This window comes from Scyliorhinus canicula, chromosome 12 (assembly GCF_902713615.1).
Source record: "Scyliorhinus canicula chromosome 12, sScyCan1.1, whole genome shotgun sequence".
Taxonomy (NCBI): Eukaryota; Metazoa; Chordata; class Chondrichthyes; order Carcharhiniformes; family Scyliorhinidae; genus Scyliorhinus; species Scyliorhinus canicula.
In genome coordinates this window covers 147,084,036-147,111,853 of record NC_052157.1, presented here as the reverse complement: position 1 = coordinate 147,111,853, position 27,818 = coordinate 147,084,036, and the positions used below count along the sequence as shown (strand labels likewise).

Sequence of the window (27,818 nt, the reverse complement as noted above, 5' to 3'; positions counted from 1 at the left end):
TTTGAAAATGTTACGTTTTTATTTACAGAAACACACATTACAAACACGCATCTCCTAACCCAATAACCACAATTTCAGTCTGATCCCATTGAAGGAAGCCCAAGTGAATCCCCGGTTAATACCCACCACCTGCAAAGAATTACTGCGCACATTTAATACGCCCCTTTTTCCCCTTTTTTACAGAAGGGGGCATAACTTTAAGGGGATGCAAGTCTTTTCCAAAAATTTTAATGCAAGGGAGAGAAAATGTAAAAAGTTGGCTGGGCTGTAAACGGCGGTTTAATTCTGCCATTAAAGACAGTCCGGACACACTGAGCACAAGAAATGCCTTGACATTACCTTGAAGCAGTGACCTATCACCTTGAAAGCTCTACAGTCACTGGGAAGGCAAGAACCAGCCATCTCTGCATCAGACACAACCTCCAGCCCCAAACTATGAACACTCTCACTGGTGACCATCAATATAACCAGCCCTGGATGAAAACCTTTCATGTTCGGGTCTCGGTTTTTTAACGAATGGAGTCAGGATTTAACATCTTCAGGGGAGGCCAACAAAGTACTAAATAACGTCCCTTCAACTGATTCAGACACAGCCGCAGGAAATTTGTGATCACTCCTAAGAGAAGAAAAAGAAGGAGAATTAGTCGCATTGGTTTAGAACCATAAAATCCCTACAGTAGAAGGCGACCGTTCGGCCCATCGAGTCTCCACCGACAGAGCACCCCACCCAAGGCCAGTTCCCTGCCCTCTTCCTACACACCTTCTTCCTCTTCTTCTTTAACCTAACCTACACATCCTAGGATACTAAGAGACAGCTTAGCATAGCCAATCCACCTAACCTACCCATTTTTGGACTGTGGGAGGAAACCGGAGCACCCGGAGGAAACCCATGCAGACTCGGGGGAAAGTGCAAATTCCACGCAGTCACTTGCCCACTGGGACCCTCTGAACGATGTCATCTATCACAAGGCGCAACTCCTTCAGTACTACACTGATTGTCAGCCTAGGTCATGTGTCTCTGGAGGGTTACTCAGTGGTGAGAATGGAACCACAATGTATAGTGTGCAGGTTAGGTGGATTGGCCATGCTAAATTGACGAGTGCCCAAGATGTGCAGGTTAGGTGGGGTTACAGGGATGAGGTGGGAGAGTGGGGCTAAAAAAATAAATAATTGTGCCTGCTCTTGCTGTTAACCTTGTGTGATCAACGGCATTATTGGACATTGGTGGAGAGTACTTTGGTGGCAGCACGGTAGCATTGTGGCTAGCACAATTGCTTCACAGCTCCAGGTTCAATTCCCGGCTTGGGTCACTGTCTGTGCGGAGTCTGCACATTCTCCCCATGTGTGTGCGTGGGTTTCCTCTGGGTGCTCCGGTTTCCTCCCACAGTCCAAAGATGTGCAGGTTAGGTGGATTGGCCGTGATAAATTGTCCTTAGTGTTGGGTGTGGTTACTGGGTTATGGGGATAGGGTGGAGGTGTGGACTTTGGGTAGGGTGCTCTTTCCAAGAGCCGGTGCAGACTCGATGGGCCGAATGGCCCCCTTCTGCACTGTAAATTCTATGATGATGATACTCTTCCCAGAGTATCTGCAGCAGAAATGGAATAGAAATTTAGTGCACGACAGGTTTAAAGCCAAAGCCCGCTTATAATAACATGGGGCCTGCAGACTGGAGTTACACTGATGGCTCTCCATTGCATTTCTGGTCTAGAGAAATGGTTACCATCAGGATAGCAGCTACGTTTTAATATTAGGAGCTAACTGTCCTACTAGCTCTACACTGTTATACAGTAGTAACAATCTAAGAATGGACTTGTCAACAAATGGACTGATCTGGACATGGTTGGCAACATCAACTTGCTCTGGATTAATACAGATCATGCAGCCACCTGGATTATGGGGCAGGTGTACCTTAACCTGGAGCTTATCCTGTGGCCAGTTGCAGGCCCTGTCACTCATCAGTGACAATGGGCTTCGAGACGAGCAAAGGTGAAAGTAATATTCATACTTAATCAGCTTGGCTCGAAGAGTGACAGTCCTGCCTCGGAGTCAGAAGGTTGTCGTCTCATCCTGGGACTTGGAACATGGCTGACACTCCAACAGAGTACTGAGGGAGTGCAGAGTTACACTGAGACCCTGTCCTCCATGTCTAATGCTTCAAGTGGATGCAAAGTCTCTCTTGTGAAGAAGAGCAGTGAATTGCTCCAGTGCCCGGCTCAACATTTTTCCCTCGACCACTGACATTACAAATAGATTAATTACTCAGGCGCTTCATTTTCTCTTAGTGGGATGTTGCTGTGCTTAAGTTTCCTGCTGCATTTTCCTACAGTCACTGCACTCCCAAGTAAGTCGTTTTGGGATGCTCCAAGACATGCTAAAAGCCTACATAAACACAGGTTCTTACCTTCCTTCCTGCCTACACTGAATCCTCTTTTCCAATGTTCAGTAGGGCTTCTTCTGTTGAAAAGTTAAAAGGAAGAACATTAAATACATTAAATATATAACATAACAGCTTGTGTTGTTTTTAATGGCTGTAGGGCTATTTACAAAAGCACATTTAAAAAGATGAGCATTTTTGAAACCCTTTATGTAGTCATATTAGTTTAGACTACTTGGTTTAATTTGTTAATTTAGTCCGAGCTGAACATCAAACTCCACATGTTATCTGTCAATGAAATCTCTACTTCCTTGCCAAAATCTCCTGTCTCAACCTAAACACAGTGGAAACCCTTAACAACGTCCAGACTCAATTTCTCAAGAGTACTTTTCACTGGTTAGTCTATATGTCACCTACTGAGGAGTGGCAGACGAAAAGCTTTGACAAAATGTATTTTTTCACCACCCACATTTTGGCTAGCATTTAGCCTCTTTCAACCAATCATCCCCTTCTTCACCAACATCCATTGGTTTTCTGACTCCGAGAACATTGATTTTGAAAACTCTGCAATTAATCGTAGACACTATGGGATCAGCTCTGCAACAAACTCCATTCCTGCACCTTGCCACAGTCCATTTAGGCCTTGGATTCTGACCACCCTCCTCTGCCCCATCAACAGGTGGCACAGCCATCAGTCACCTAGCTCCTACTCCCTGAACTCCCTCGATAAATCTCTCAATTTTCATAATTTTTTCCCCCGAGCCATTAAAAGCCTTCTCAACCCCAATAATGCAAAACTATGAACAAGAAAGGATAGAACCATGTATTTTTTTTCTTGGTAAAGAGAAAAAATATAGAACATAGAACAGTACAGCACAGAACAGGCCCTTCGGCCCTCGATGTTGTGCCGAGCCCATATAATTTCAGGGCAGGGAAGTACAAAAGTAACACATCAGCATGTAAAATACCTTTGTTCTATTTTTATAAATAAATTTAGAATACCCAATTTTTTTTTTCCCAATTAAGGGGCAATTTAGCGTGGCCAATTCACCTACCCTGCACATCTTTTGGATTGTGGAGGCGAAACCCACGCAAACACAGGGAGAATGTGCAAACTCCACACGGACAGTGACCCAGAGCCGGGATCAAATCTGGGACCTCGGCGCCGTGAAGCAGCAGTGCTAATCACTGTGCCACCCTGCTGCCCTTAAATATCTTTGTTCTAAAGGAAATAGAACCCTTCATTCATAAGAATAAGGAACAAATACTTGCTTGGTACAAAATTTGAGTGTTGCTGAAAAAATACATTTTGTCGAAGCTTTTTGTCAGGCACTCATCAGGACGTAAGAGGAAACAACAATTTTTCCAATTAAGGGGCAATTTAGCGTGGCCAATCCACCTACCCCGCACATCTTTGGGTTGTGGGGGCAAAACCCACGCAGACACAGAGAGAATGTGCAAACTCCACACGGACGGTGACCAAGGGCCGGGGTCAAACCTGGGATCTCAGCGTCGTGAGTCAGCAGTGCTAACCACTGCACCACCGTGCTGCCCTTGGAAACAAGAAGAGAGTGCTAATTGGTTGGCAAGCAGATTTTGATTGGTGGAGGCATTGCCATGGAGAATACCAGTTAATGTTGGCCGACAGTTAACTGCCAAGCATTGTTTGAAAATGTAAACCAGGTAACTTGACTCTGATTAGTCAAAATCAGAGTTTTTTTTTAAAATGGTGAAAAGCCAGGAACAACAGGAATCCGAAGAAATTAAGGCATCCATGTACAGCAGCTCACTAAAATGTAATGGTCATGTAGTAAAAATCAACAAGTAGGCTAATGGAATGTTAACCTTTATGTCCTGAGGGCTATAGAAAGGCCAGGTGAGACTACATCCAGAGTTCTGCGCACCACATACTGGAAAGAATATATTGGAAAGAAGGAAATTCAGCCTCCATGGGTTAATTTATCTTTTTTTAAAATACATTTAGTGTACCCAATTCATTTTTTGCAATTAAGGGGCAATTTAGCGTGGCCAATCCACCTACCCTGCACATCCTTTGGTTGTGGGGGCGAAACTCACGCAAACGGGGGGAAAATGTGCAAACTCCACACGGACAGTGACCCAGAGCCGGGATCCAACCTGGGACCTCGGTGCCATGAGGCAGCAATGCTAACCACTGCGCCACCTTGCTGCCATCATGGGTTAACATATGAAGAGAGGTTACATCAACTAGGCTTGTATTCCCTGGAATATCAACGATTAGGTGGTGGTTTAATTGCGGGTGTTAGTATTTTAAAAGGAAGTGACAGGGTAGATGGAGAGAAATCTTTCCCTCTCGTGGCGGTGGTGGTGGTTTGGGTGGGGGGGCAAGGTGTCTAACATAACATTACAATCAAAGCCAGGCCATTCAGGAGAAAAGTTTAGGAAACATTTCTTCACAAAAAGGGTGGTAGAGCTGGCGAGCTGCCTGTCACAAAAAGAAGCAAATACTCATTCATTTAAAGTTGAGAGTGATAGATTTTTGCAAAAGGAGTGAGGGATATGGAGCTAAGGTGGGTAACTGTAGTTAGGATACAGTTAGTCATGATCTCACTGCATGGTAGAACAAGCTGGAGGGACTGTATAGCCTACTCCTGTCCCAATGGTCCATCCTAACTTCACCAATGCTTCTTGGCACCCATGTCCCACTTTGTGAAGTCCCTAGGAATTTTGAACACGTTAGCCTTTGCTAGTCTAAGGAAGCTGCGGCAAACCATAGATTCCTCCTGATGCCCCAGCTCAGACTAACCAATCAGGATTGACCGAGTAGTTGAATATTGGGAGCTGTCCATGCTTGTGGAACCAGGAAACAACATAAAACAATAAGAAACAGGAGAAGGCGTGAGCCATTCGGCCCCTCGAGACATCTCCACTATTCAGTAAGAACATGGCTGATCTGATTGTGGTCTTAACTCCACCTTCCTGCCTTCCCCACCATAACCCTGACTCCGTTTGTCAATCAATACAGCATGGAATCCAATCGCTGACCCAGTCTCCACTGTTCTCTGGGAAGAGAGTTCTAAACACTAATGAGCCTCCGAGAGAAGAATTTCTTCCTCACCTCCATCTTAAATGAGAGACCCTTTACTTTGAAACTGTGCCCCCCCCCCCCCCCCCCCCACCTCCATTTTAGGTCCTCCCATGAAGGGGAACAGTCTCTCAGCATCTAGCCTTTCAAGAGCCCCCTCATAATCTGATATGTTTCAATGTGATCCCTCCTTATTCATCTAAACTGCAGTGAGTATGGGCTCAACCTGCTCAACCTTTCCTTATAGTCTATCAGAGGGAAAGAAAATACAGCTACACTGCCAATACATTCAGTGATCTACACACATGATATCTGCCCAAAATGACCTTTACCTTTTTTCTATACATTCTCTGCGCGAGGCTTTGAAACATTATGAAAATCCAAATTATACGGTTCTTACCTTGTTTCTTTCTGTGACTGCAAAGGAAAAGATAGGAGGTCACTGAAAACTCAAAAACACATTATGTGGTGAACAGGGGGAATATCAGTGCCGATATCACACAAAATGGAAAGACGCTTTAAGGCGGAAAACTAAAAAGATCTGACTTTACAAATCTTTCATTCACTCTCATTCAGGCTTTAGGCTCTAGAATAATAAATTGAACATTATTGGACGGCTGATGCAGGCATCTAGTGCTGAGCATCAAATCAAATCCATCAACAAGGTTGCCCATTTCAACCATTGACGTAACGTCCTCTATCACTACCTCACCTCTGAGGGTGCTCAAACTCTCATCCATATCTTTGTCCCTTCTATACTTCTCTTAACAGTGAACAGATCCATTGAGGTGCTAAGCCCCCTTTGCCAATATCCCTTGATTTCAAAATCTTTGTTTGCAAAACACTCCCTGAATCTGTCCCGCTCTGCCTCTAACAAATTCATCCAGCCCGATGGCCCATCTCACATCCCGGACTCTTCCAACCAACGCTGATCTGCGATATCCCCCAATTCCCCCTTCCCCGGAATCAGTGGCAGAGTCTTCAACCACCACACCCCGGCATCTTCCTGAACTCCTCATATCGCTATATCGCCCCACACCGTATAAAACCCCAGGAAACATATCTCTTCGCCAACATCTTCAGTCACCGTTCCTGTTTTCCAAACTACGCAGCATCCTTCCATCTTTATCTGTGATAGTTCATTGCAGTAAATCTTGTTGTTGATGATACTTCAGGTTTCCTGCCCCCAGTCCACCCTGTAACAAGGGTTAAAATCCTTGACATGCCATCCAGGAAGCCTCCACTGTCATTCTTTCGGGAAGTACCAGGCAAAGCTTCTCTAACATAATCGCATCACCATTGGACCTTTCACACTTTCTGTTGCACCCGCCACAACTTCTTCTTAAGCAATCAGCCTAAGCTTTCTTCAGCAACCACCAGAGAGAGTTCAATAAAAGACACTCACTGGACTTCCGGTTGCGGCTATGACTAGCTAAGCCGCACATTTGGAAGCTCCTGCAACAAAGGTGTTTTTGGGCCAATTGGAGGGCCCCAACGGCGCTGAAAAAACGAATCCCGGTGGGGGAAGGTCCCCTGAGGAGAACTAGACCGATTTTATGGTCGGTACCCGGAGTGGAGCGGCAAGAAAAACGGCAGCAGCTTCCCAAAAAAAGCGGGGGAAGAAAATCAAAATGGCGGCCGGCGGTGCACCGGAGGAGTGGAAGAAATGGGCGGAGGAGCAGCAGGCCGCACTCCTCCGTTTTTTCACGGAGATGAAAGTGGAACTCTTAGAGTCCATGAACGCGACGGCCACCAGGTTGGTGGGAGCCCAGGCGATCCAAGAGGCGTCGATTAAAGATCTGCAGCAGGAGATGGCCGCGAGGGAGGAGGAGGCCACAGTCATCGGGGCAAAGGTGGAGGTGCACGAGGCACTCCACATGAAGTGGCAGAGCCGCTTCGAGGAGCTGGACACTCGGATGAGGAGGAAAAATTTGAGGATCCTGGGCCTGGAAGAAGGCCTGGAGGGGTCGGATCTCCCGGGATATGTGGCGGAGATGTTGAGCTCCCTGATGGGGGAAGGGGCCGGTCCGGCGCCCCTGGAATTGGAAGAGGCATACCGGGTCATGGCCAGGAGGCCTAGGGCAAACGAGCCCCCGAGGGCGGTGCTGGTGCGGTTCCAGCGGCTAAGTGATCGAGAGAAAGTCCTGAGGTGGGCTAAAAGGGAGAAAAGCAGCAAGTGGCAGAACTCGACGGTAAGGGTGTACCAGGACTGGAGTGCGGAGGTGGCAAAGCGGCGGGCCCGGTACAACCGGACAAAGGCGGTGCTACACGCGAAAAAGATCAAATTTGGAATGTTGCAACCGGCGCGCTTGTGGGTCACCTACAAGGACCAACATCATTATTTCGAGTCCCCAGAGGAGGCCTGGACCTTTGTACAAGAGGAAAAGTTGGACACGAACTAAAACCTGGGAGCACCGGCGGTCGTAGCCGCCGGGGGACTCTGGATTGTGCAAGTGGCCCTTTTCTTTTTCAGGCCAGGTCGGAACTGGGTAACAGTTTCGTGGAGTGTTTGGGGTGTTTTTTCTCGAACGGTTGACTTTTCTGAATATTTTGAAGGTTTCGAGTTGTTGGGTGTTTCTGTATATTTGTACTGTTGAAATCTCTATTGTGGGTCGTTGGCTTCTTATGGGGTGTTTTTTCCCGTTTCCAATTTCCCTTAGTTATTTACCCCTCTTACCCTTTTTCTTTGGGTGCTTGGGGGGGTTTTTTGTTCTTTTTTTTCTTTTCGGGTTATGGTTATCTGCGGTTATTTATACTGTTTGATGGAGGGTGATGGTTGGGCACACTGTTAGTTGATAGTTAGTTAATTATTTTGTTATTTAAGTATGTAGTTAAGTATTTATGTATTTAGTTGCCATTGGGTATTTGTATTTATATCGTTAAGTTGGGGAGACGGGACGGGGGGGAGCGGGTTGACTATGCGGGTCTTTCTCGGGGGTTTTAAGGGGATCTTTCACGGGCGCAGATGGGGTGAACCGGGAGGAGTCGGAATGTGGCAGGAGCAGCCGGGTCAGCGGAGACCAGCTGACTCTCGGGAGTACGATGTGGGGTACATCGCGGCTAGGAGGGGTCCTAGCCAGGGGGGGGGGGGGGGGGGGGGACCTGGGGGGGGACACCGGGTTGCTGCTAGAAAGACCAGGGACGAGAAGGGGAGAGCCGGGGGGGGTGGGGGGGGGGGGGGGGCCATCGCTATGGGAAGCGGGTCAGAAAAGAAGGGATGACCCGGGGCGAGCAAGGGACAAGACATGGCTAATCGACAGGGAGTAGGGACGGGTCGCTCTGCGACCCGATTGATCACGTGGAACGTAAGGGGGCTGAATGGGCCGGTCAAAAGATCAAGGGTCTTCTCACACCTGAAGGGACTGAAGGCTGATGTAGCAATGCTGCAGGAGACTCATTTGAGGGTAGCAGATCAGGTCCGCCTGAGAAGGGGGTGGGTGGGACAGGTGTTCCACTCAGGCTTGGATATCAAGAACCGGGGGGTGGCGATTTTGGTGGGAAAGAGAGTGTCGTTTGTGGCGGCAGAGGTGGTGGCAGACAAGGAGGGCAGGTACGTGATGGTGAGGGGTAGGCTGCAGGGAGAGAGTGTGGTACTGGTAAATGTGTATGCCCCGAACTGGGACGACGCGGGTTTTATGAGGCGCCTGCTGGGCCTCATCCCGGGACTGGAGGCAGGGGGCCTGATCATGGGAGGGGACTTTAATACGGTGTTAGACCCTGGGCTGGATAGATCGAGTTCCAGGACGAATAGGAGGCCGGCAGCGGCAGAGGTGTTAAGGGGGTTCATGGAGCAGATGGGAGGGGTAGACCCATGGAGATTTGGTAGGCCTAGGGCGAGGGAGTATTCTTTTTTCTCCCACGTCCACAGAGTGTACTCTAGGATCGATTTTTTCGTATTGAACAGGGGGCTGATACCGAGAGTGCAGGACACGGAGTACTCGGCCATTGCGATATCGGACCATGCACCACATTGGGTGGACGTGGACATGGGGGAGGCGCGGGACCAACGCCCGTTGTGGCGCCTGGATGTAGGGCTGTTGGCGGACGAAGAGGTGTGCAGAAGGGTGAGAACGGGCATTGAGAACTATCTGGGTACGAATGACACAGGTGAGGTGCAGGTGGGGACGGTCTGGGAGGCCTTGAAAGCAGTGATTAGAGGAGAGCTGATCTCCATAAGGGCACACAGAGAGAGGAAGGAGAGGCAGGAAAGGGAGAGGCTGGTGGGGGAGCTCCTAGAAGTAGATAGGAAATATGCGGCGGCGCCAGAGGAGGGGCTATTAAGGGAGCGGCGTAGCTTGCAGGCCAGGTTCGACCTACTGACCACTAGGAAGGCGGAAATGCAGTGGAGAAGGGCGCAGGGTGCGGCGTATGAGTACGGGGAAAAGGCGAGCAGGATGCTGGCGCACCAGCTTCGTAAGCGAGATGCAGCCAGAGAGATTGGGGGAGTGAGAGAGAGGGGTGGGGATGTAGTGCAGAAGGGGCAAGAGGTGAATAGGGTCTTTAGGGACTTCTATAGGGAATTGTATAGGTCTGAACCGCCGAAGAGGAGAGGGGGAATGAAGAACTTTCTCGACAAATTGGGGTTCCCAAAGGTACAGGAGGAGCTGGTGGAAGGGTTGGGGGCGCCGATAGAGCTGCAGGAGCTAATTAAAGGGATAGGCCAGATGCAGGCGGGGAAGGCGCCGGGGCCGGATGGGTTCCCGGTGGAGTTTTACAGGAAATTTGTGGACTTGGTGGGTCCAGTGCTGGTGCGAGCCTTCAATGAGGCGCGCGAGGGGGGGGTTCTGCCTCCAACAATGTCGCAGGCCCTGATCTCCTTGATTTTGAAGCGGGACAAGGACCCGGTCCAGTGCGGGTCCTACAGGCCTATCTCCCTCTTAAATGTAGATGCCAAGCTGTTAGCAAAGGTCCTGGCAACCAGGATAGAGGACTGTGTGCCAGGGGTAGTCCATGAAGACCAGACGGGGTTCGTGAAGGGACGCCAACTTAACACAAATGTCCGGAGATTGTTAAATGTGATTATGATGCCAGCAGTGGAAGGGGAGGCGGAGATAGTGGTAGCGCTGGACGCGGAGAAGGCATTTGACAGGGTGGAGTGGGAATACTTGTGGGAGACGTTGGAAAGGTTTGGGTTTGGGGAGGGATTTATCAAGTGGGTAAAACTGCTCTATTCAGCTCCGATGGCAAGTGTGGTAACAAACGGGAGGAGGTCAGAATATTTTGGGCTCCATCGAGGTACTAGGCAGGGATGTCCCCTATCTCCCTTACTCTTTGCATTAGCGATTGAGCCGTTGGCGATGGCACTGAGGGGTTCAGGGGGGTGGAGAGGACTGACAAGGGGAGGGGAGGAACATCGGGTCTCGCTCTATGCGGATGATTTGTTGTTGTATGTGGCAGACCCGGAGGGGGGAATGCCGGAGGTAATGGGGATACTAGCGGAGTTCGGGGACTTTTCGGGATATAAATTAAATCTGGGGAAAAGTGAGGTCTTTGTAATACACCCGGGAGACCAAGGGGAGGGAATTGGGAGGCTCCCCTTCAAAAGAGCAGTTAAAAGTTTTAGGTATTTGGGGGTGCAGGTGGCAAAGAACTGGGGGACCCTACACAAGTTGAACTTTTCCAGACTGGTGGAGCAGATGGAGGAGGAGTTTAAGAGGTGGGACATGGTGCCGCTGTCGCTGGCAGGGAGGGTGCAGTCAGTTAAAATGACGGTCCTCCCGAGGTTCTTGTTTTTGTTCCAGTGTCTGCCCATCTTCCTCCCCAGGGCCTTTTTCAAGAAGGTAACGAGTAGTATCATGGGGTATGTGTGGGCACATGGCACCCCGAGAGTTAGAAGGGTCTTTTTGGAGCGGAGTAGGGATAGTGGAGGGCTGGCGTTACCCAACCTTTCAGGATATTACTGGGCGGCAAATACATCGATGGTACGAAAGTGGATGATGGAAGGGGAGGGGGCAGCCTGGAAGCGCATGGAGAGGGCGTCCTGCGGCAACATAAGCTTAGGGGCACTGGTAACGGCACCATGGCCGCTCCCTCCCACGAGGTATACCACGAGCCCGGTGGTGGCGGCCACCCTCAAGATCTGGGGGCAGTGGAGGCGACACAGGGGGGAAGTGGGAGGTCTGATAGGGGCACCACTAAGAGGGAACCACAGATTTGCGCCGGGAAACACAGGAGGGGGATTCCAGAGCTGGCAGAGGGCGGGTATTAGACAACTGAGGGACTTGTTTATAGAGGGGAGGTTTGCGAGCCTGGGAGAGCTGGAGGAGAAATTTGGGCTCCCCCCGGGGAACACGTTCAGGTACCTCCAAGTGAAGGCATTTGCCAGACGACAGGTAGCGGGGTTCCCCGCGCTCCCCGACAGGGGGGTGAGTGATAGGGTGCTATCAGGGGTCTGGGTCGGGGAGGGGAAGATCTCGGACATCTATAAGATTATGCAGGAGGTGGAGGAGGTACCAGTAGAGGAGCTGAAAGATAAGTGGGAGTTAGAGCTGGGGGAACAGATAGAGGACGGGACATGGGCAGACGCCCTGGAGAGGGTCAACTCGTCGTCGTCATGTGCGAGACTAAGTCTCATTCAATTTAAGGTACTGCATAGAGCCCACATGACGGGGACAAGGATGAGTCGGTTTTTCGGGGGTGAAGACAGGTGTATTAGATGTTCGGGAAGCCCTGCGAATCATGCACATATGTTTTGGGCATGTCCGGCACTGGAGGAGTTCTGGAAGGGGGTGGCAGGGACGGTGTCGAGAGTGGTGGGGTCCAGGGTCAAGCCAGGATGGGGACTTGCGATCTTCGGGGTTGGGGTGGAACCGGGGGTACAGGAGGCGAGGGAGGCTGGAATATTAGCCTTTGCGTCCTTGGTGGCTCGGAGGAGGATCCTGATTCAGTGGAGGGACGAAAGGCCTCCGAGTGTTAACACCTGGTTAAACGACATGGCAAACTTCATCCAACTGGAAAGGATCAAATTCGCCCTGAGAGGGTCGGTGCAGGGGTTTTCCAGGCGATGGCAACCCTTCCTAGACCTCTTGGATCAGAGATAGAAACTGAGGCCATGACAGCAGCAACCCGGGAGGGGAGGGGAGGGCGGGAGGGGGGGAGGGGGGGGGGGGAGGGGGGACAACGACGAAGGAAGTACGGTAGCGGCTGGTGGCACGGGCAAGGCCTGCCCGAGGACGCTGCTAGAAATGATAAGTTGGTCTGACTGTCGGTTCGCCGGCGGGGGGGGGGGGGGGGGGGGGGGGGGGGGGGACGCGCGGGTAGGGGGGGGGGGATTTTTTTTTCTTTTTCTTGTTAAGTAGGGGGGTTTGACTTTGTTTTGTTATAATTGAAATGTAAATGTAGGGGGGGTTAAAATGTTTGTATTTTGAAAAATTCAATAAAAATTATTTAAAAAAAAAAGACACTCACTGACATAGCATTTCAATAAAATTGAGTATTGCTCTTTCAAACTCTTTCTTTCAATTGCTCATTCATTGTTTTGATGGGTCTGTTTTTTGCAAACACACAAAACATCGCATTTTGGTGTTTCATTCAAAAAGGCGATCTGCATCGCTACCAATTAAACTACAAAATCCATCTGACCCTAACAGATCTGTTGACAAATAGCAAGTCAGCAATTAAAAGACCAACCTTGGCCCTGCTGTCCAACTAGATCGATAAATCTTACAAAGCTCATAACTTCATAACATGCCTCCGGAAATCTTGTTCAAAGTTACAAGCTACAACACGTTTAAAAATCTACATTGATTTTGCTCATGGTTAATTACTCTATCCAGCTGGGAGCTGTATTGTCTCTCAATATCCCTGACAAAGCATAGCTTAGATGCTTTTAAAAGGAAGCTAGACGAGTACATGAGAGAAAAAGGTAATACAAAGCCATGCTGAAAGATAAAGCAGATGGAACATGTTGGGGTGTTGGGGGGGGGGGGGGGGGGAGAGAGAGAGAGAGAGAGAGAGAGAGAGAGAGAAGAGAAAGAGAGGGACACTTGTGTAGAATATAAACACCACCAAAGACATTTTCGGTACAATGTCATGTTTCTGTGCTGCACATTCGATGTGATTCTATGCAAACCCCGCTCTGGTCTGACTTTCCAAATGAAAATGTTCTTGAAAACTATGTGTGCAAAGATTGGTCAATTGTAAAGGTGACTGTCTCAGTCAAGGCTGACGGACAGCAGAGAAATCGTAACAGCAAATACTCACCTTTTGTTATTTGAATCAGTAGGGTGACCAGAAAAAAGCCGAGAACTAGGATTGCAATTGAACCTAAGACGAACAGAAGTATCTGAGGTTGTGCTGTGGAATCAAAAGATAAAATCATGAGTGTCAGTTTTTTTGAGACTTCTATCACATGTCAATGTGTACATTGCAAAGAGGAACTCTCCTAAAAGGAGAAATAGAAGGACAGGGAGCCCTGGTCACCATTTATCTTCAAACCAATGTCTCCAAAAACCAAAAAACATTTTTCACTGTTATGTTCTGCATTTGGTAGAATTAAATATGATTTGTTTGCTCTGTTGCTAATCCATAGAATCCCCACAGTGCAGAAGTAGGCCATTCAGTCCATCAAGTCTGTACCGACCCTCCAAAACAGCACTCTACCTGGGCCCTATCCTCGTAACCATGTTCATCGATCATGGTCAATCCAACTAACCTACATAACTTTGGACTGTGGGAGGAAACTGGAGCACCTGGAGGAAACCTACGCAGACACAGGGAGAACGTGCAAACTCCACACAGTCACCCAAGGCTGGAATTGAACCCGAGTCCTTGGAGGCAGCAGTGCTAACCACTGTGCCATCATAAATACATTTTCACAGAATTAACCGTATGTTTTTTCCGTTCTCTTCTACTTGATAATTATCTGATCACTGAAGCTTACAGTGATTTCTGCAACCAGGGTCATTCATATTAATACAAAGGTTCCAAGGGCAGAACCCTGGGATATGCTATTCATCATCTCCACTCCTGCTAACACTGTACATTTTACACTCTTTATTCCCAACTATTTATTCATGTCCAGTCCCCATATTTTACCTTTAATTCTCATGGGTTTCCTTTTGTTATAAATCTTTCTTGTCGAAATTGCTAACAACTGTTTGAAAATCCAGTTAAACTATATCACAAGGAATCCCACCGTTTGTTTGCCATTGCCTCAAAGAATTTGACCTCACTACATCTCCTGATCTCATAACAATCTTGGTCCAAACATGGATAAAACATTTGAACTCAAGAGATGAGCTGAGAGTGACTGCCCTGGACATAAGACAGCATTTGTCCAGAGTGTGGCATCAAGGAGTCCGAGCAAACTTGAAGTCAATGGAAATCAGGGGAAACTCTCCACTGGCTGGAGTCAAATAGAGCACAAAGAAAGATGGTTGCCATCTTGGCGGTCAATCATCTCAGTCTCAGGATATCACTGCAGGAGTTCCTCAGGGTAATGCCCTCGACTCAACCATTTTCAGCTGCTTCATCAATTACCTTCCCTCTATCATAAGGTCAGAAGTGGAGATGTTCGCTGATGACTGCACAATGTTCAGCACCATTTGCGACTCTCAGAAACTGAAGCAGACCACGTCCAAATGCAGCAAGGCCTGGGCAGCATTCAGGCTTGGACTGACAAGTGACAAGTAACATTCATGCCACACAAGTGCCAGACAATGATTCCCCAACCATTCCCCCTTAAATGGCATTACCATCGCTGAATTCCCCCACTGTCAATATCCTGGAGGTTGATCAGAAGCTGAACGGTACCAGCTATTTAAATACTGTGGCTGCAAAAGCAGTAATGCTACAGCGAGTAACTCACCTCCTGACTCCGCAAGGCCTGTCCACCATCGACAAGGCACAAGTCAGTACTGTGATGGAACACTCTCCACTTATCTGGATGAATGCAGCTCCAACAACACTCAAGAAGCTCAACAGCACATCCTTAATTAGCACTCCGTCTATCACCTTCAACTCTGACTCCTTCTACCACCGGCACACAATAGCAGCAGCGTGTACCAACTACAAGATGCACTGCAGCAATTTGCTAGGGCTCTTTCAACAGCACCTTCTGCAACCTCTACCACTGCGAAGGACAAGGCCAGCAGATGCATGGGAACCCCACTACCTGCAGGTTCCCCTCCAAGTCACTCATCATCTTGGCGTGGAACTATATCGCTGTTCCTTCACTGTCGCTGGGTCAAAATCCTGGAAACCCCTTCCTAACAGCACTGTGGGTGTACCTACACACATGGACCACAGCGGTTCACGAAGACGGCTCACCACCATCTTCTCGAAGGATTTTCGGGGTGGGCAATAAACGCTGGCCCAGCCAGGGACCCCCATATCCCGTGAAAGAATTTTTTAAAATTTAAGAGCAGGATCTTTCATTGTTAAATCCATGCTCGCTGACTCTTCAGCTATATCGGCAGTCCTCCAGCATAAACCCGACAAGAGTTTCTATCATTTTATCCCATCTCAGTCAGCTTTCTTTGCCTTTTCAAACACAGGTGCTATACCTTTTTGCGGTCAATCCTGCAGAAGAGCAGAAATAGTGAATGATTTCTTCAGTAGAATGACTAGGGTTCTCCATTCCCTAGTCTTTCCATGTGTGACACGTGGAGTAGTTGCTGAAACCTTTTCATCAATGGGGTTTCTTGCTTTATCCCTGGTACGACTTTTCTCCATCTTTTTCCAGCTGCCCTCAGGGAATCCGGGGATGTGGGAGAATAGAGCAGGAAAGGAAAAACGCTGACCAGCCCTTTCCTGCCAGGAGATCTTGAGGTGACATTGACAATTGCCACACGAGGATGTAGAGCCATTAATACCACACCCAAGCAGGCTACAGGAGTGGTTGCTGATGACAATGGAGAGTGAACCACGCTCGGTACAGAAAAAGTACAGCCTACAGCAACAAGGTCATTGCACAAACTTTTCTTGCTATAATTTTTACATTCTTCACCATACTTGCAAAGGACATGAAGTATTACAAGAACTTAGCAAATTCTCCAAATTGGAAATGAATGCAGAGTAACTGGAATAAAATGTGCCAAATTTATAGTTTGCTCAGCTCCTTTCTCCTGACTGAAACAGATTATGAGGGCCTTGTCAGGCAGCAAACGTATACTAACGGTGGACCTTTGGACAATCTTAATCAGTTTAATTCAAGGGGCCAGGTTGGTTGTAAAATGGTTGCAACATTAGGTGAATTAATGGGCATTCTCATAAAATTGCCATTGATTCAATATCAATCTGAGAGCTGGCGGCACGGCGGCACAACGGTTAGCACTGCTGCCTCGTGGCGCTGAGGACCCGGGTTCAATCCCAACCCCGGGTCACTGTCCCGGAGTTTGCACATTCTCCCCGTGCCTGCATGGGTCTCACTCCCACAACCCAAAGATGTGCAGCGTAGGTGGATTGGCCACGCTAAATTGCCCCTTTTAAAAAAATATATCAATCTGAGCGGGAATTGCGACATGAACATCCATCATGGCATCAGATTTCAATGCATGTCGACTCTGTGAAACACTCTGTAACAATTTTAAGCGAACAGCGTCATAAGATTCCCCTCATTGCTTACCCTCTACTTTTACATGGATGTAACGCTTGATCGGTTTCGCCAAGCTGATGTGCTCAACCCGGCACACGTATGTAACGTCATTGTCCGTGAGGGAGGCGGTGAACCTGAAGAAACTGGTAATGTTGTAGGTACCATCCTTGTTCCGCCTGTGGGTGGAGAAAATGACGTTGGTCATGTAGACGGGCAGCATATGCCCCTCACCCTGCTGCCGCAGCCACTTCACCGTGACATCGAGTGGATAATAGCGCCCCGACTCACATGCCAGCTTCTGTTCTTCCCCCTCCTTCAGGGAAAGTGAATCATGGCCCACAGAGACAATGGGCGACTCTGCAACGAAAGAAGCAAATTAATTTATCACTATAATAATGATAATAATAATCTTCATTATTGTCACAGGTAGGCTTACATTAACACTGCAATGACGTTACTGTACATACATAACATTTTATAGGTTTGTTAACACTTAAGGCCGGGCAGGATCCCCTCCCAGCTCCCCCCCCCCCCCCCCCCCCCCCCCCCCCCCCCCCCCCCCCCAATCCCTTAGGACTTGTAGTTTTCAATCCCTTTAAACAGAATTAAATTGGATTAATAGTCTTCCGATGAGAACATGACTCTACCAATTTTTTTAAGTGTACATTTTTCTTTAAAAATCCTTTCTAATTCTTCTCCACTTTCCTCTTTTCAAGCGGCATGGTAGCAGTGGTTAGCACTGTTGCTTCACAGCTCCAGGATTCCAGGTTCAATTCCCGGCTTGGGTCACTGTCTGTGCGGAGTCTGCACGTTCTCCCCTAGTCTGCGTGGGTTTCCTCCGGGTGCCCCGGTTTCCGCCCCACAGTCCAAAGACGTGCAGGTTAGTGGATTGGCCACGATAAATTGCCCTTAGTGTCCAAAAAGGTTAGAACATAGAACATAGAAAAATACAGCACAGAACAGGCCCTTTGGCCCACGATGTTGTGCCAAACCTTTGTCCTAGATTAATCATAGATTATCATAGAATTTACTGTGCAGAAGGAGGCCATTCGGCCCATCGAGTCAGCACCAGCTCTTGGAAAGAGCACCCTACCCAAGGTCAACACTTCCACCCTATCCCCATAACCCAGTAACCCCACCCAACACTAAGGGCAATTTTGGATGCTAAGGGCAATTTATCATGGCCAATCCACCTAACCTGCACATCTTTGGACTGTGGGAGGAAACCGGAGCACCCGGAGGAAACCCACGCACACAGGGGGAGGATGTGCAGACTCCGCACGGACAGTGACCCAAGCCGGGAATTGAACCTGGGACCCTGGAGCCGTGAAGCAATTGTGCTATCCACAATGCTACCGTGCTGCCCTTTGGTTAGGTGGGGTTGCTGGGTTGCAGGGATGGGGTGGAGGCACGGGCTTAAGTAGGGTGCTCTTTCCAAGGGGCCGGTGCAGTCTCGTTGGTCCGAATGGCCTCCTTCTCCACTGTTGATTCTATGGTTGCCGATATTTTCACATACAGTCATATGTAACACACTTACATACTTTAAAAACACAGGTTTAAAAAAAGCATGTGTTTAATGTATCTGCCAGGAATGTGTTTGCGAGTGGCAGGACTAGGACTGTACTACCTTTCTGTGAAGGCTCAGCACTTGTTCATTTCGCAACAAGGGACAGCATCATCCCTGTGTCGCCTCCTTGGGCTTGCATTGCTAACTTCAGCTCACTTATCCCTACAGCAGGAGTACAGTCCAGGCCCATATCCACGTGGTACCACAATAGTGCAGGTCAAAGGACTCTACTCGAGCAATGTTAATGGCAGACAATGACCACTGCTGTCTCGCGATCTGAACTCCATGAATCCGATGGTGCCTATAACCTCGTGTAGCATGGGAATGGGGCCTTTCGAGCAGCTGTTTACCCAAAATCACTGTTCCACACCTGATCGTGTTAAACTCGTATGCACTGCTGGTGTGTACAATTCAGCATGTGAGCACAAGTAAAATAATCTGCCAAGATAGCTAGATAGATAGAAAATGGCACCTGAGGGTTTTCCCCACCTCACCCCAATCTGGACCTAACCCTAGATGATTTCCCAATGAAATTCAGCTCCTTGTCCTCGAAGTTATGGATGTACATGTGATTTGCTTTTTTAGTCTGCTTCACCATATTGTCCAGACATTGAAGAGAATGAATCTATCACTATTCGCATAGAACATAGAACAGTACAGCACAGAACAGGCCCTTCGGCCCTCGATGTTGTGCCGAGCAATGATCCCCCTACTCAACCCCACGTATCCACCCAATACCTGTAACCCAAACAACTCCCTTAACCTTACTTTTTAGGACACTACGGGCAATTTAGCATGGCCAATCCACCTAACCCGCACATCTTTGGACTGTGGGAGGAAACCGGAGCACCCGGAGGAAACCCACGCACACACGGGGAGGACGTGCAGACTCCGCACAGACAGTGACCCAGCCGGGAACCGAACCTGGGACTCTGGAGCTGTGAAGCATTTACGCTAACCACCATGCTACCGTCACTCTAACTAAATTCACAGGGGTGGCAAGGTGGCACAGTGGTTGGCACTACTGCTCACAGTGCCAGGAACCCGGGTTCAATTCCGGCTGCTCCAGTTTCCTCCCACAGTCCAAACGTTAGGTGGATTGGCCATGCTAAATTGTCCCTTGGTGTCCATTAGTTTAGGTTCGGTCGGGTTACTGGGTTATGGGTTTAGTGTGGGGGCCTGACCTTAGATGGAGTGCCCTTTCAGGGTGTTGGTGCAGACTTGATGGGCCAAATGGCCTCCTTCTGCACTGCAGTGATTTTATGATTCTATTCCATGGTTCTATGAACCATCCAGCAGAGGAGGGCATCATTTGGCCCATGGTATTTATGATGGATCTGAGGGTGAACTATCCAATTAGTCCATCACCCTTGTTCCATTCCAGTCTACTGCTGGCTTATAAGGGTAAATTCACCAATCTTGTGGTTCCACTGGGGAGGTGTGGACACTAAGCACGGCTCCCAGCTGGTGCTGCAGAAAAATAGAACTTACGCTGTGATGGGCATGTTAGCAACCAATGTATCACTGCTAAATTTCATTGCATAGTGGTCTGCCTCTGAGGCAACGGGTTATCAGTTTGAGACTCCTGGCAGACACTTGAGCATATGGTTGTGGATGATGTTTCAGCGCCGTATTGAGGGAGTGCACCAGTGTCAGGAGTGCAGTTTTTCAGCCCCTGTCTGCCTTCTGAGATGGACAGAAGGGATGGCACTATTTGAAGAACAGCAAAACAAGAGGCTGTGGAGAGAAAAGGCAGCTCACGTTTTGAGTCTGGAGGAGTGTCCCAAGTCAACATTTACCTCTCAACCCGCACCACTAAATGCCGATCATAAGTCATTTATTTAATTGGTGCTTGCGGAGTCATACCGTGAGCTGATTTTTCTTTATTTTTTTCGGGGAATGTGGATGTCACTGGCAAAGTTAGCAATTGTTGCCAACCCCTAATTGCCCTTTGAACTGAGTGGCTTGCTGGGTCATTTCAGAGAGCAGTTACGAGTCAATCACATTGCTGGGTGTCTGGAGTCAGATGTAGGCCAGACCAGGTAAGGATGGCAGATTTCCTTCCCCAGAGGGTATTAGTGAACCAGATGGGTTTTTACAACAACCGGTGATAGTTGTCATGGTCACCATCGCTGAGACTAGCTTTCAATTCCAGATTTATTGACTGAATTCAGGTTCTACCAGCTGCTGTGGTGGGATTCGAACCTGTGTTCCCCATAGCATTAACCTGGGCCTCTCGCGGCCAGATGTTCCTGGAGGGAGCATGTGGTGTCCAATGGCACACTCGAGGTCTTCTGTGCTCGGTGGGCACCGCAGGGGTAGGATCGCTTTATCGACCCCAGTTTTCACATTTTGATTTAATGCTTTTGAGTTTCCTTTCCTCTTTGTTCTATTTGGGCTGTTAGGAGCGGTCCCCTTTTAATTTATCCCCCAGTTAATTTCTGTTCTTCTATTTAGTTGATAGGCCCAAAAACACATTAACCCAGGCCTCTGGATTATAAGTGCAGTGATTGGCTGCCAGAGTATGACTATAACCCAAAGGTATTGTATCAGTTGTGAAGCTTTACAAGATCTCATGGACATGAAAGGCTCTACATAAATACAAGTTCCTTCTTTCAGAGTTCAATTTGCCGACTGCAAAACCAATTTCTTCTGCAAACCTTCTGTTGAATCTTTTGTCTTTACTGTTCTCCTTATATTAGTGTGGTCTGCAAATCTGACGTTGGGCTTCCAAGTCACTTATGTGGATTAGAGAGAAACAAAATTCACAGGGAACCAAAAAACGTCTCCTAAAGGCCTCAGTTTAACATCTACCGTTAGATTTACCTCTGCTAACTGCATGTTAATTATACTACTGGAACACTGGTGAAGGGCTTTGTTTAATTAAGGACATCTACATAGGGGAGGAGAACTCTGAGACTGAACAATGTCAATAAGCTCGCTTTGTAAAGCAAAGCTGTGTGTCCTGGTTTCCAAGTCAACAACCGGTGTGAATCCTGTTAACAACCTCCCATAAGAAATACCTCAGACAGGGTTTGGAACAGAAGACCAGAATTAGGCCATTTAAAAAAAAAATTTAGAGTACCCAATTCATTTTTTCCAATTAAGGGGCAATTTAGCGTGGCCAATCCACCTAGCCTGCACATCTTTGGGTTGTGGGGGCGAAACACAGGCAAGCACGGGAGAATGTGCGAACTCCACACGGACAGTGACCCAGAGCCGGGATCGAACCTGGGACCTCAGTGCCGTGAGGCAGCAGTGCTAACCACTGCGCCACCGTGCTGCCCTAGGATTAGGCCATTTAGTCCCTCAACAATAAACCCCAGCAACCCGGGCTGGATTCTAATCATGCTGATTGCTGACAATGAGGCTGAAGATGAAAGATGACTTTGTCAAGTGTTGGGACTAACGTTAACAACCTGCACTTTGACTTGGTGCAAAAATGCGTGTATTCAGCGGCCTGCAGTTTGAAATAATTAATCCAGACACTACGTCTGAAGCAGGGACACTGATTTTGACACTGTTTTGTTACCCACACAAATTCAAACAGTAATTTCTCCTGATCCGCTGATTTACAAACGTTCATCAATTCGTCAGATTCAGCATCTTACCCATAACCTCCACCTCAAGGGTTTGTATTCCAAAGAGTGGCGGGACATATACGGAACAAGTGTAGGATCCTTCATCTTGAATGTCGATACTTCTTATGCGGATAGAAGCATTTCCAGTCCTGATCTGGTCCATGAATACTTCGACCCCTTTCTCCAGGTGTTCAACCCGCTCGTGTCGCCCATTGTAGGAGAACAATTTCTTCTTGGTCCCTTTGTGTTGGTATCGCCAGTCGATGTTAAAGTCGGTGCTGTGGTCAATTTTGTAGCCACAGTCCAGAACCAGATCTTGCTTCAGTTTGGTTTGGATCAACGGGGTGCTGGTGTGCACCACGTAGCTCACTAACAAGTAAAAAGAAAAAGCTATTATCTTGCATTTCGAAACCAGTCCATCGCTATTCATACCCTAGATAAAAACACAGAAAATTGTATTTTCATTATAGGCTCGACATTTCACTGATCCAGTCACATGCTGTTTATGGTGTGGGCCCTGTGGGGGTACATGTTTTGTACACTCATTGATGGATTTTTAACACTGCCATGGGAGGCAAACATTACCGTGGCGCATGTATACTTTGGCAGCATTCTCTTCGAAATTATACTGGGCTGGTTAGCATCCGAACATTACCTTGAACTAGCAGAGTATCCGTATCGCCAATGGCGGGATCTTCTTGATCGGCTTTCGCTTCATTGTTCTCAGCCTGCTGGCTGTCGGGAGCTTCAATCTTCCTCATGAAGCTGGTTGCAGTGAAGCTGCTTTTCAAGTTCCTTAGCGTCACTGTGAACCATACATCCGTAATGGTGTCCTTCCCCTGGTGCGTCCAGGGAACGTGGATGCCATGAGTGGAGTACCTGCTAATTTCACATCCCAAATTTTCGGGTTTCTCATCCACATACTGGATAACATCTAATGAAGAGGCTGTGAATAAGGAGGAAGAGTCTCATAATAATCAAACAGCAAGTTAACGGGAAACCATGCAAATCCTTCACAGAAAGCTGGGTCCCAATGCTAAAAACACATTTCGCTAATCCTCCTAAATTGTAAGATTCTGCAAATCTTCCTGTTGTACCTTGTGATAGAAAGGCAAACAGCCAGGGCATTCATATCTTGAAATATTACTCTTCAACCGTGCAGCACGGTAGCCCAGTGGCTAGCACTGTTGCTTCACAGCTCCAGAGTCCCTGGTTCAATTCCCGGCTTGGGTCACTGTCTGTGTGGAGTCTGCACGTTCTCCCCGTGACTGCGTGGGTTTCCTCCAGGTGCTCCGGTTTCCTCCCACAGTCCAAAGATGTGCAGGTTAGGTGGATTGGCCATGATAAAATCGCCCTTAGTATCCAAAAAAGGTTAAGTGGGGTTACTGGGTTATGGGGATGGGGTGGAGGTGTGGGCTCGAGTGGTGCACTCTTTCCAAGGGCCGGTGCAGACTCGATGGGCCGAGTGGCCTCCTTCTGCACTGTAAATTCTATGATTTCTATGAATCCCGAGTTGTCCCCTTTTGAACTGAAAATCCATCTCTCTCAATCAATTGTATCAACATCACCAATTCAAATTGGCCAGCTATTTTTTTTTTAAATATAATTTTTATTGGAATTTTTTACAGAAAATATAAAACATAACGACAAGCAATGAAATGCAACAAAACAACCCATAATAACTGTAACACCCCCAGACCATATGTATCCCATCCCCCCACCCCCCAACCCCAATGAACACCAAAAGAACTTAAAAATAAATTAAAATTAAATAAACAAACATAGTCATTGACCGCCCCCCCCCCCCTTTTCCCTCCCCCTTCCCCCCCTCCCCCCCGGGTTGCTGCTGCTACTGTCCCTGTACCCTATCGTTGAGCCAGAAAGTCGAGAAAAGGTTGCCACCGCCTAAAGAACCCTTGTACCGACCCTCTCAGGGCGAATTTGACCTTCTCGAGCTTAATGAAACCCGCCATATCATTGATCCAGGTCTCCACGCTTGGGGGCCTCGCATCCTTCCATTATAGCAAGATCCTTCGCCGGGCTACTAGGGACGCAAAGGCCAGCACACCGGCCTCTTTCGCCTCCTGCACTCCCGGCTCCACCCCAACCCCAAAAATCGCGAGTCCCCATCCTGGCTTGACCCTGGATCCCACCACCCTCGACACCGTCCTCGCCACCCCCTTCCAGAACTCCTCCAGTGCCGGGCATGCCCAGAACATATGGGCATGGTTCGCTGGACTCCCCGAGCACCTGACACACCTGTCTTCACCCCCAAAGAACCTACTCATCCTCGTCCCAGTCATGTGGGCCCGGTGCAGCACCTTGAACTGGATGAGGCTAAGCCGCGCACACGAGGAGGAAGAATTAACCCTCTCCAGAGCATCAGCCCATGTCCCGTCTTCGATCTGTTCCCCCAGTTTCCCCTCCCACTTAGCTTTCAGCTCCTCTACTGATGCCTCCTCCGCTGGCCAGCTATTTTTAAAAGACATGACTTAGGGAGGAAAAGAACCAATGAACGTTATCTTGCCCCATAAAAAATTCTTCAAACTAATTACTGGCAAGTACATCCAATTTTTGTTTAAAACATGTTATCCTGACTGAGTTAACTAGCCCCGCTTAGAGCAAATAAGTGTCAATGTTATGATTTTGGATGTTGTACACATTTGCTTCTTTTCTCTCAGTGAATTCTTAGCCGTACCTTATCCTCTATGATCCAGAAAGGATTGCATTTGTGTAGTGCCTTTCACACTGCCCAGGATATCCAAGAACATTTAACAGTTAATGAAATGAAAATGAAATGAAATGAAAATTGCTTATTGTCACGAGTAGGCTTCAAATGAAGTTACTGTGAAAAGCCCCTAGTCACCACATTCCGGCGCCTGTTCGGGGAGGCTGTTACGGGAATTGAACCGTGCTGCTGGCCTGCTTAGTCTGCTTTCAAAGCCAGCGATTTAGCCCTGTGGTAAACAGCCCTTAGTTGCCTACAATTTTAACCCAACTTGCAATGCAGGAAATGCATGGGATCATGTGCTATTCCAGTTTTACTCTCTGGCCAATATTGGGTATAAAACCGGAGTTGCGTTTGATCTCATCACTCTTCCAACAGGCAGATTAAACTCAAATTACCCCATTTGTATTTTGAATCGCACATGAGTGGATTGTCTGAATTACCATGAGCGATACCATTGGGAATCTAGAACTAGAGCAAAATGTTTTCACTCAGTACTCAAAATGGGGTCTAACCAGGTTTGTATAGCTCCAGCATAACCCCTGTGCTTTTATACTCTAATCCTCGAGATATAAAGGTTAGCATTCCATTAGAAAATTAATTTATGATCAATGCACATTACCTTGAAGTTTAAAAATAATGGCCTTCTCATTTACATTCAGATCACCAGACAGCAGGAAGGCCTTCCTCTTGGTGGTTGTAGGCCCAAATATTTGAGTCTCTTCACTTTGTTTCTCCTCCACAAACATGCATTCCAGCTTTCTGCTCGGGACCGTGTGTCTATTCTGTGCCTGCACGATGGCTTAAAAAAATAAATCGAGGCGTTTGAAAAGAAGGTTTTAACACCAAATGCATACAGTCACTCCACACTTTACACAGACGCTTCACTGAATACCGGGAAGTAGGGTCACCAGATGAATTGCTTAATTACCATTGTTACACTGGTGGAGATAGTTCTGCTTTTAGGTGCATACGTTTTCTTAAGTGGCTGCTGTGGCTCAGTCACCAGCATTCTTGCTTTGGAGCCATCAAATGATGGGTTCAGGTCTTACCCCAGGAACCCGAGCACGCAATCCAGGCAAAACTGTCGTACACACTCAGTACTGCACAGGAGTACTGTCCTTTGGAACCCAAATGGGTGCACAGAGATAAGATGTGGACGAGCCCAAATCTCATTGAGTTGTGGAACAGATCGAGGGGCTGAATGGTCTCCTCCTGTTCCCTTGTTCCTAACTTGGTGCAATTGGTTTCCGTGTTGGATTAAATATTACTGAACCGCTGCACATTATAGAATTTACAGTGCAGAAGGAGGCCATTTGGCCCATCGAGTCTGCACCGGACCTTAGAAAGAGCACCCTACCCAAGCCCACATCTCCACCCCATCCCTGTAACCCAGTAACCCCACCCAACCTTTTTTGGTCACTAAGAGGAATTTATCATGGCCAATCCACCTAACTGGCACGTCTTTTGGACTGTGGGAGGAAACCGGAGCACCCGGAGGAAACCCACGCAGACACGGGGAGAATGTGCAGACTCCGCACAGTCACCCAGCCGGGAATCGAATCCGGGACCCGGGAGCTGTGAAGCAACAGTGCTAACCACTATGCTACCGGGCTGCCCAAATAGTGAGGCAATAAACACGGCAAAATATTATCCACGTATTTTGATCTGCAACCCTGCATCTATCATCGAGCAGTCTACGTCAAATTATCCAAACTCAACACCTCTATCCAGGCCTTCCTCTACTAAAGGCTATAAAAGACTGAAAAGCAAAATACCGCAGATGCTGGAAATCTGAAATAAAAACAGAAAATGCTGGACAGACTCGGCCGGTCTGGCAGCATCTTCTGTGGGGGGAGAAACTGAGATTTGGTTCCACTGAGCACTGACCTTCGCTCTCCATAGAATCCCTCCAGGGCGCAAGAAGGCCATTCAGCCCATCAGGTCTGCACCGAACTGCAGAAAGAGCGCCCTACCTAAGCCCACTCCTCCCGTCCCATCTGCGTAACGCAACCTATCGCGCAGCATCTTTGGACCGAGGGAGGAAACCGGAGCACCCGGAAGAAACCCACGCAGACACGGGGAGAAAGTGCAGACTCCGCACAGTCACCCGAGGCTGGAATTGAACCCAGCTCTGTTGACGATGGTCAAGAGAATAAATGTTTGATGGAACTTAAGGGAGAACTCGCCCTTTAAAAGTACGGTGGAGCGTTGAAATATCTCTTAAGTGCGGTCTACTGTTTTGTTTACCGTGGTAAGCGACTGTTGGCATTCCTACAGTACTGCACTCTTGGCACCAGCTTCCTGTGACTCAGGGAGGATAGAGTCCCACCCCACTGGTGCGAGTTGACCTAAAAGGTACCAGAGCCAATCTTCACCAAGACCTTTCCAATGCCATAAAAGCCCTGACCAAGGGGGATGCGCTGGTCTCATTGTAAATTTCACCTGTAATGGGTCAATGTTTCTAGTCTTCGCTCACCTTTGGAAAGGGGAGGGGTCCTCATAGACATTGCCCTTTCCCGCCAATGACACAGCCAGCCAATGGTTTTCTGACTTGCCTCTTTGCACGTTCAGTACCGGATTGAGTATGATTCTTTTGGGGGGGCTGTGGCCAGGAACTCGAAGCCTGCCATGTTACCCTGGGCTAGCGCCACGGGCAATGAATTGTCAGTTTCACATTGGAAACTCCGCTTTCTGTGGCCAACTCCCAACACAATCGCCAAATGGTCATCAGCCCCCCTCTCTCTAGCCTGGCACCGTCTGATCGCCTTACCGGTAGCGAGCATCGAAAGGGGCCAAAGGAATATCTTCAAATGCATTGCGGGCACTCTGGGCTGCTGCTCCTCTCAGGCCGCCTGCTGGGCGATACTTTCGCTTTCAATTCAACGAGGAAGTTGCCGGCAGATCGCGGGTCGGAGTTGAGGTCAGTTTCGCTGGTGGGGAGTGAGTGACGGTGGAAGAGGGAGC

General features: G+C 48.3%; 1 protein-coding gene across 1 annotated transcript; it reads right to left on the bottom strand.

The window, feature by feature from the left end:
* Positions 1-27,818, bottom strand: LOC119975006 (tapasin-related protein-like). Its single transcript, XM_038814436.1, has 9 exons — positions 27,625-27,818; positions 25,474-25,653; positions 22,779-23,069; positions 22,154-22,492; positions 17,006-17,332; positions 13,642-13,734; positions 5,840-5,856; positions 2,403-2,455; positions 1-616 (listed from the first exon to the last, which is right to left on the bottom strand). The coding sequence occupies exons 1-8, from the start codon at positions 27,668-27,670 to the stop codon at positions 2,441-2,443; spliced, it is 1,308 nt and encodes a 435-aa protein (XP_038670364.1). The 5' UTR covers positions 27,671-27,818; the 3' UTR covers positions 1-616; positions 2,403-2,440.

Excerpts from the sequence above, each read along its gene's own strand:
- LOC119975006 (XM_038814436.1), bottom strand. The coding sequence starts at position 27,670 with ATGCATTTGAAGATATTCCTTTGGCCCCTTTCGATGCTCGCTACCG. Across the intron at positions 25,654-27,624 it reads CCTTTCGATGCTCGCTACCG|CCATCGTGCAGGCACAGAAT; the intron begins GTAAGGCGATCA and ends TATTTTTTTAAG. Across the intron at positions 13,735-17,005 it reads CATCCATGTAAAAGTAGAGG|CACAACCTCAGATACTTCTG; the intron begins GTAAGCAATGAG and ends TTGATTCCACAG.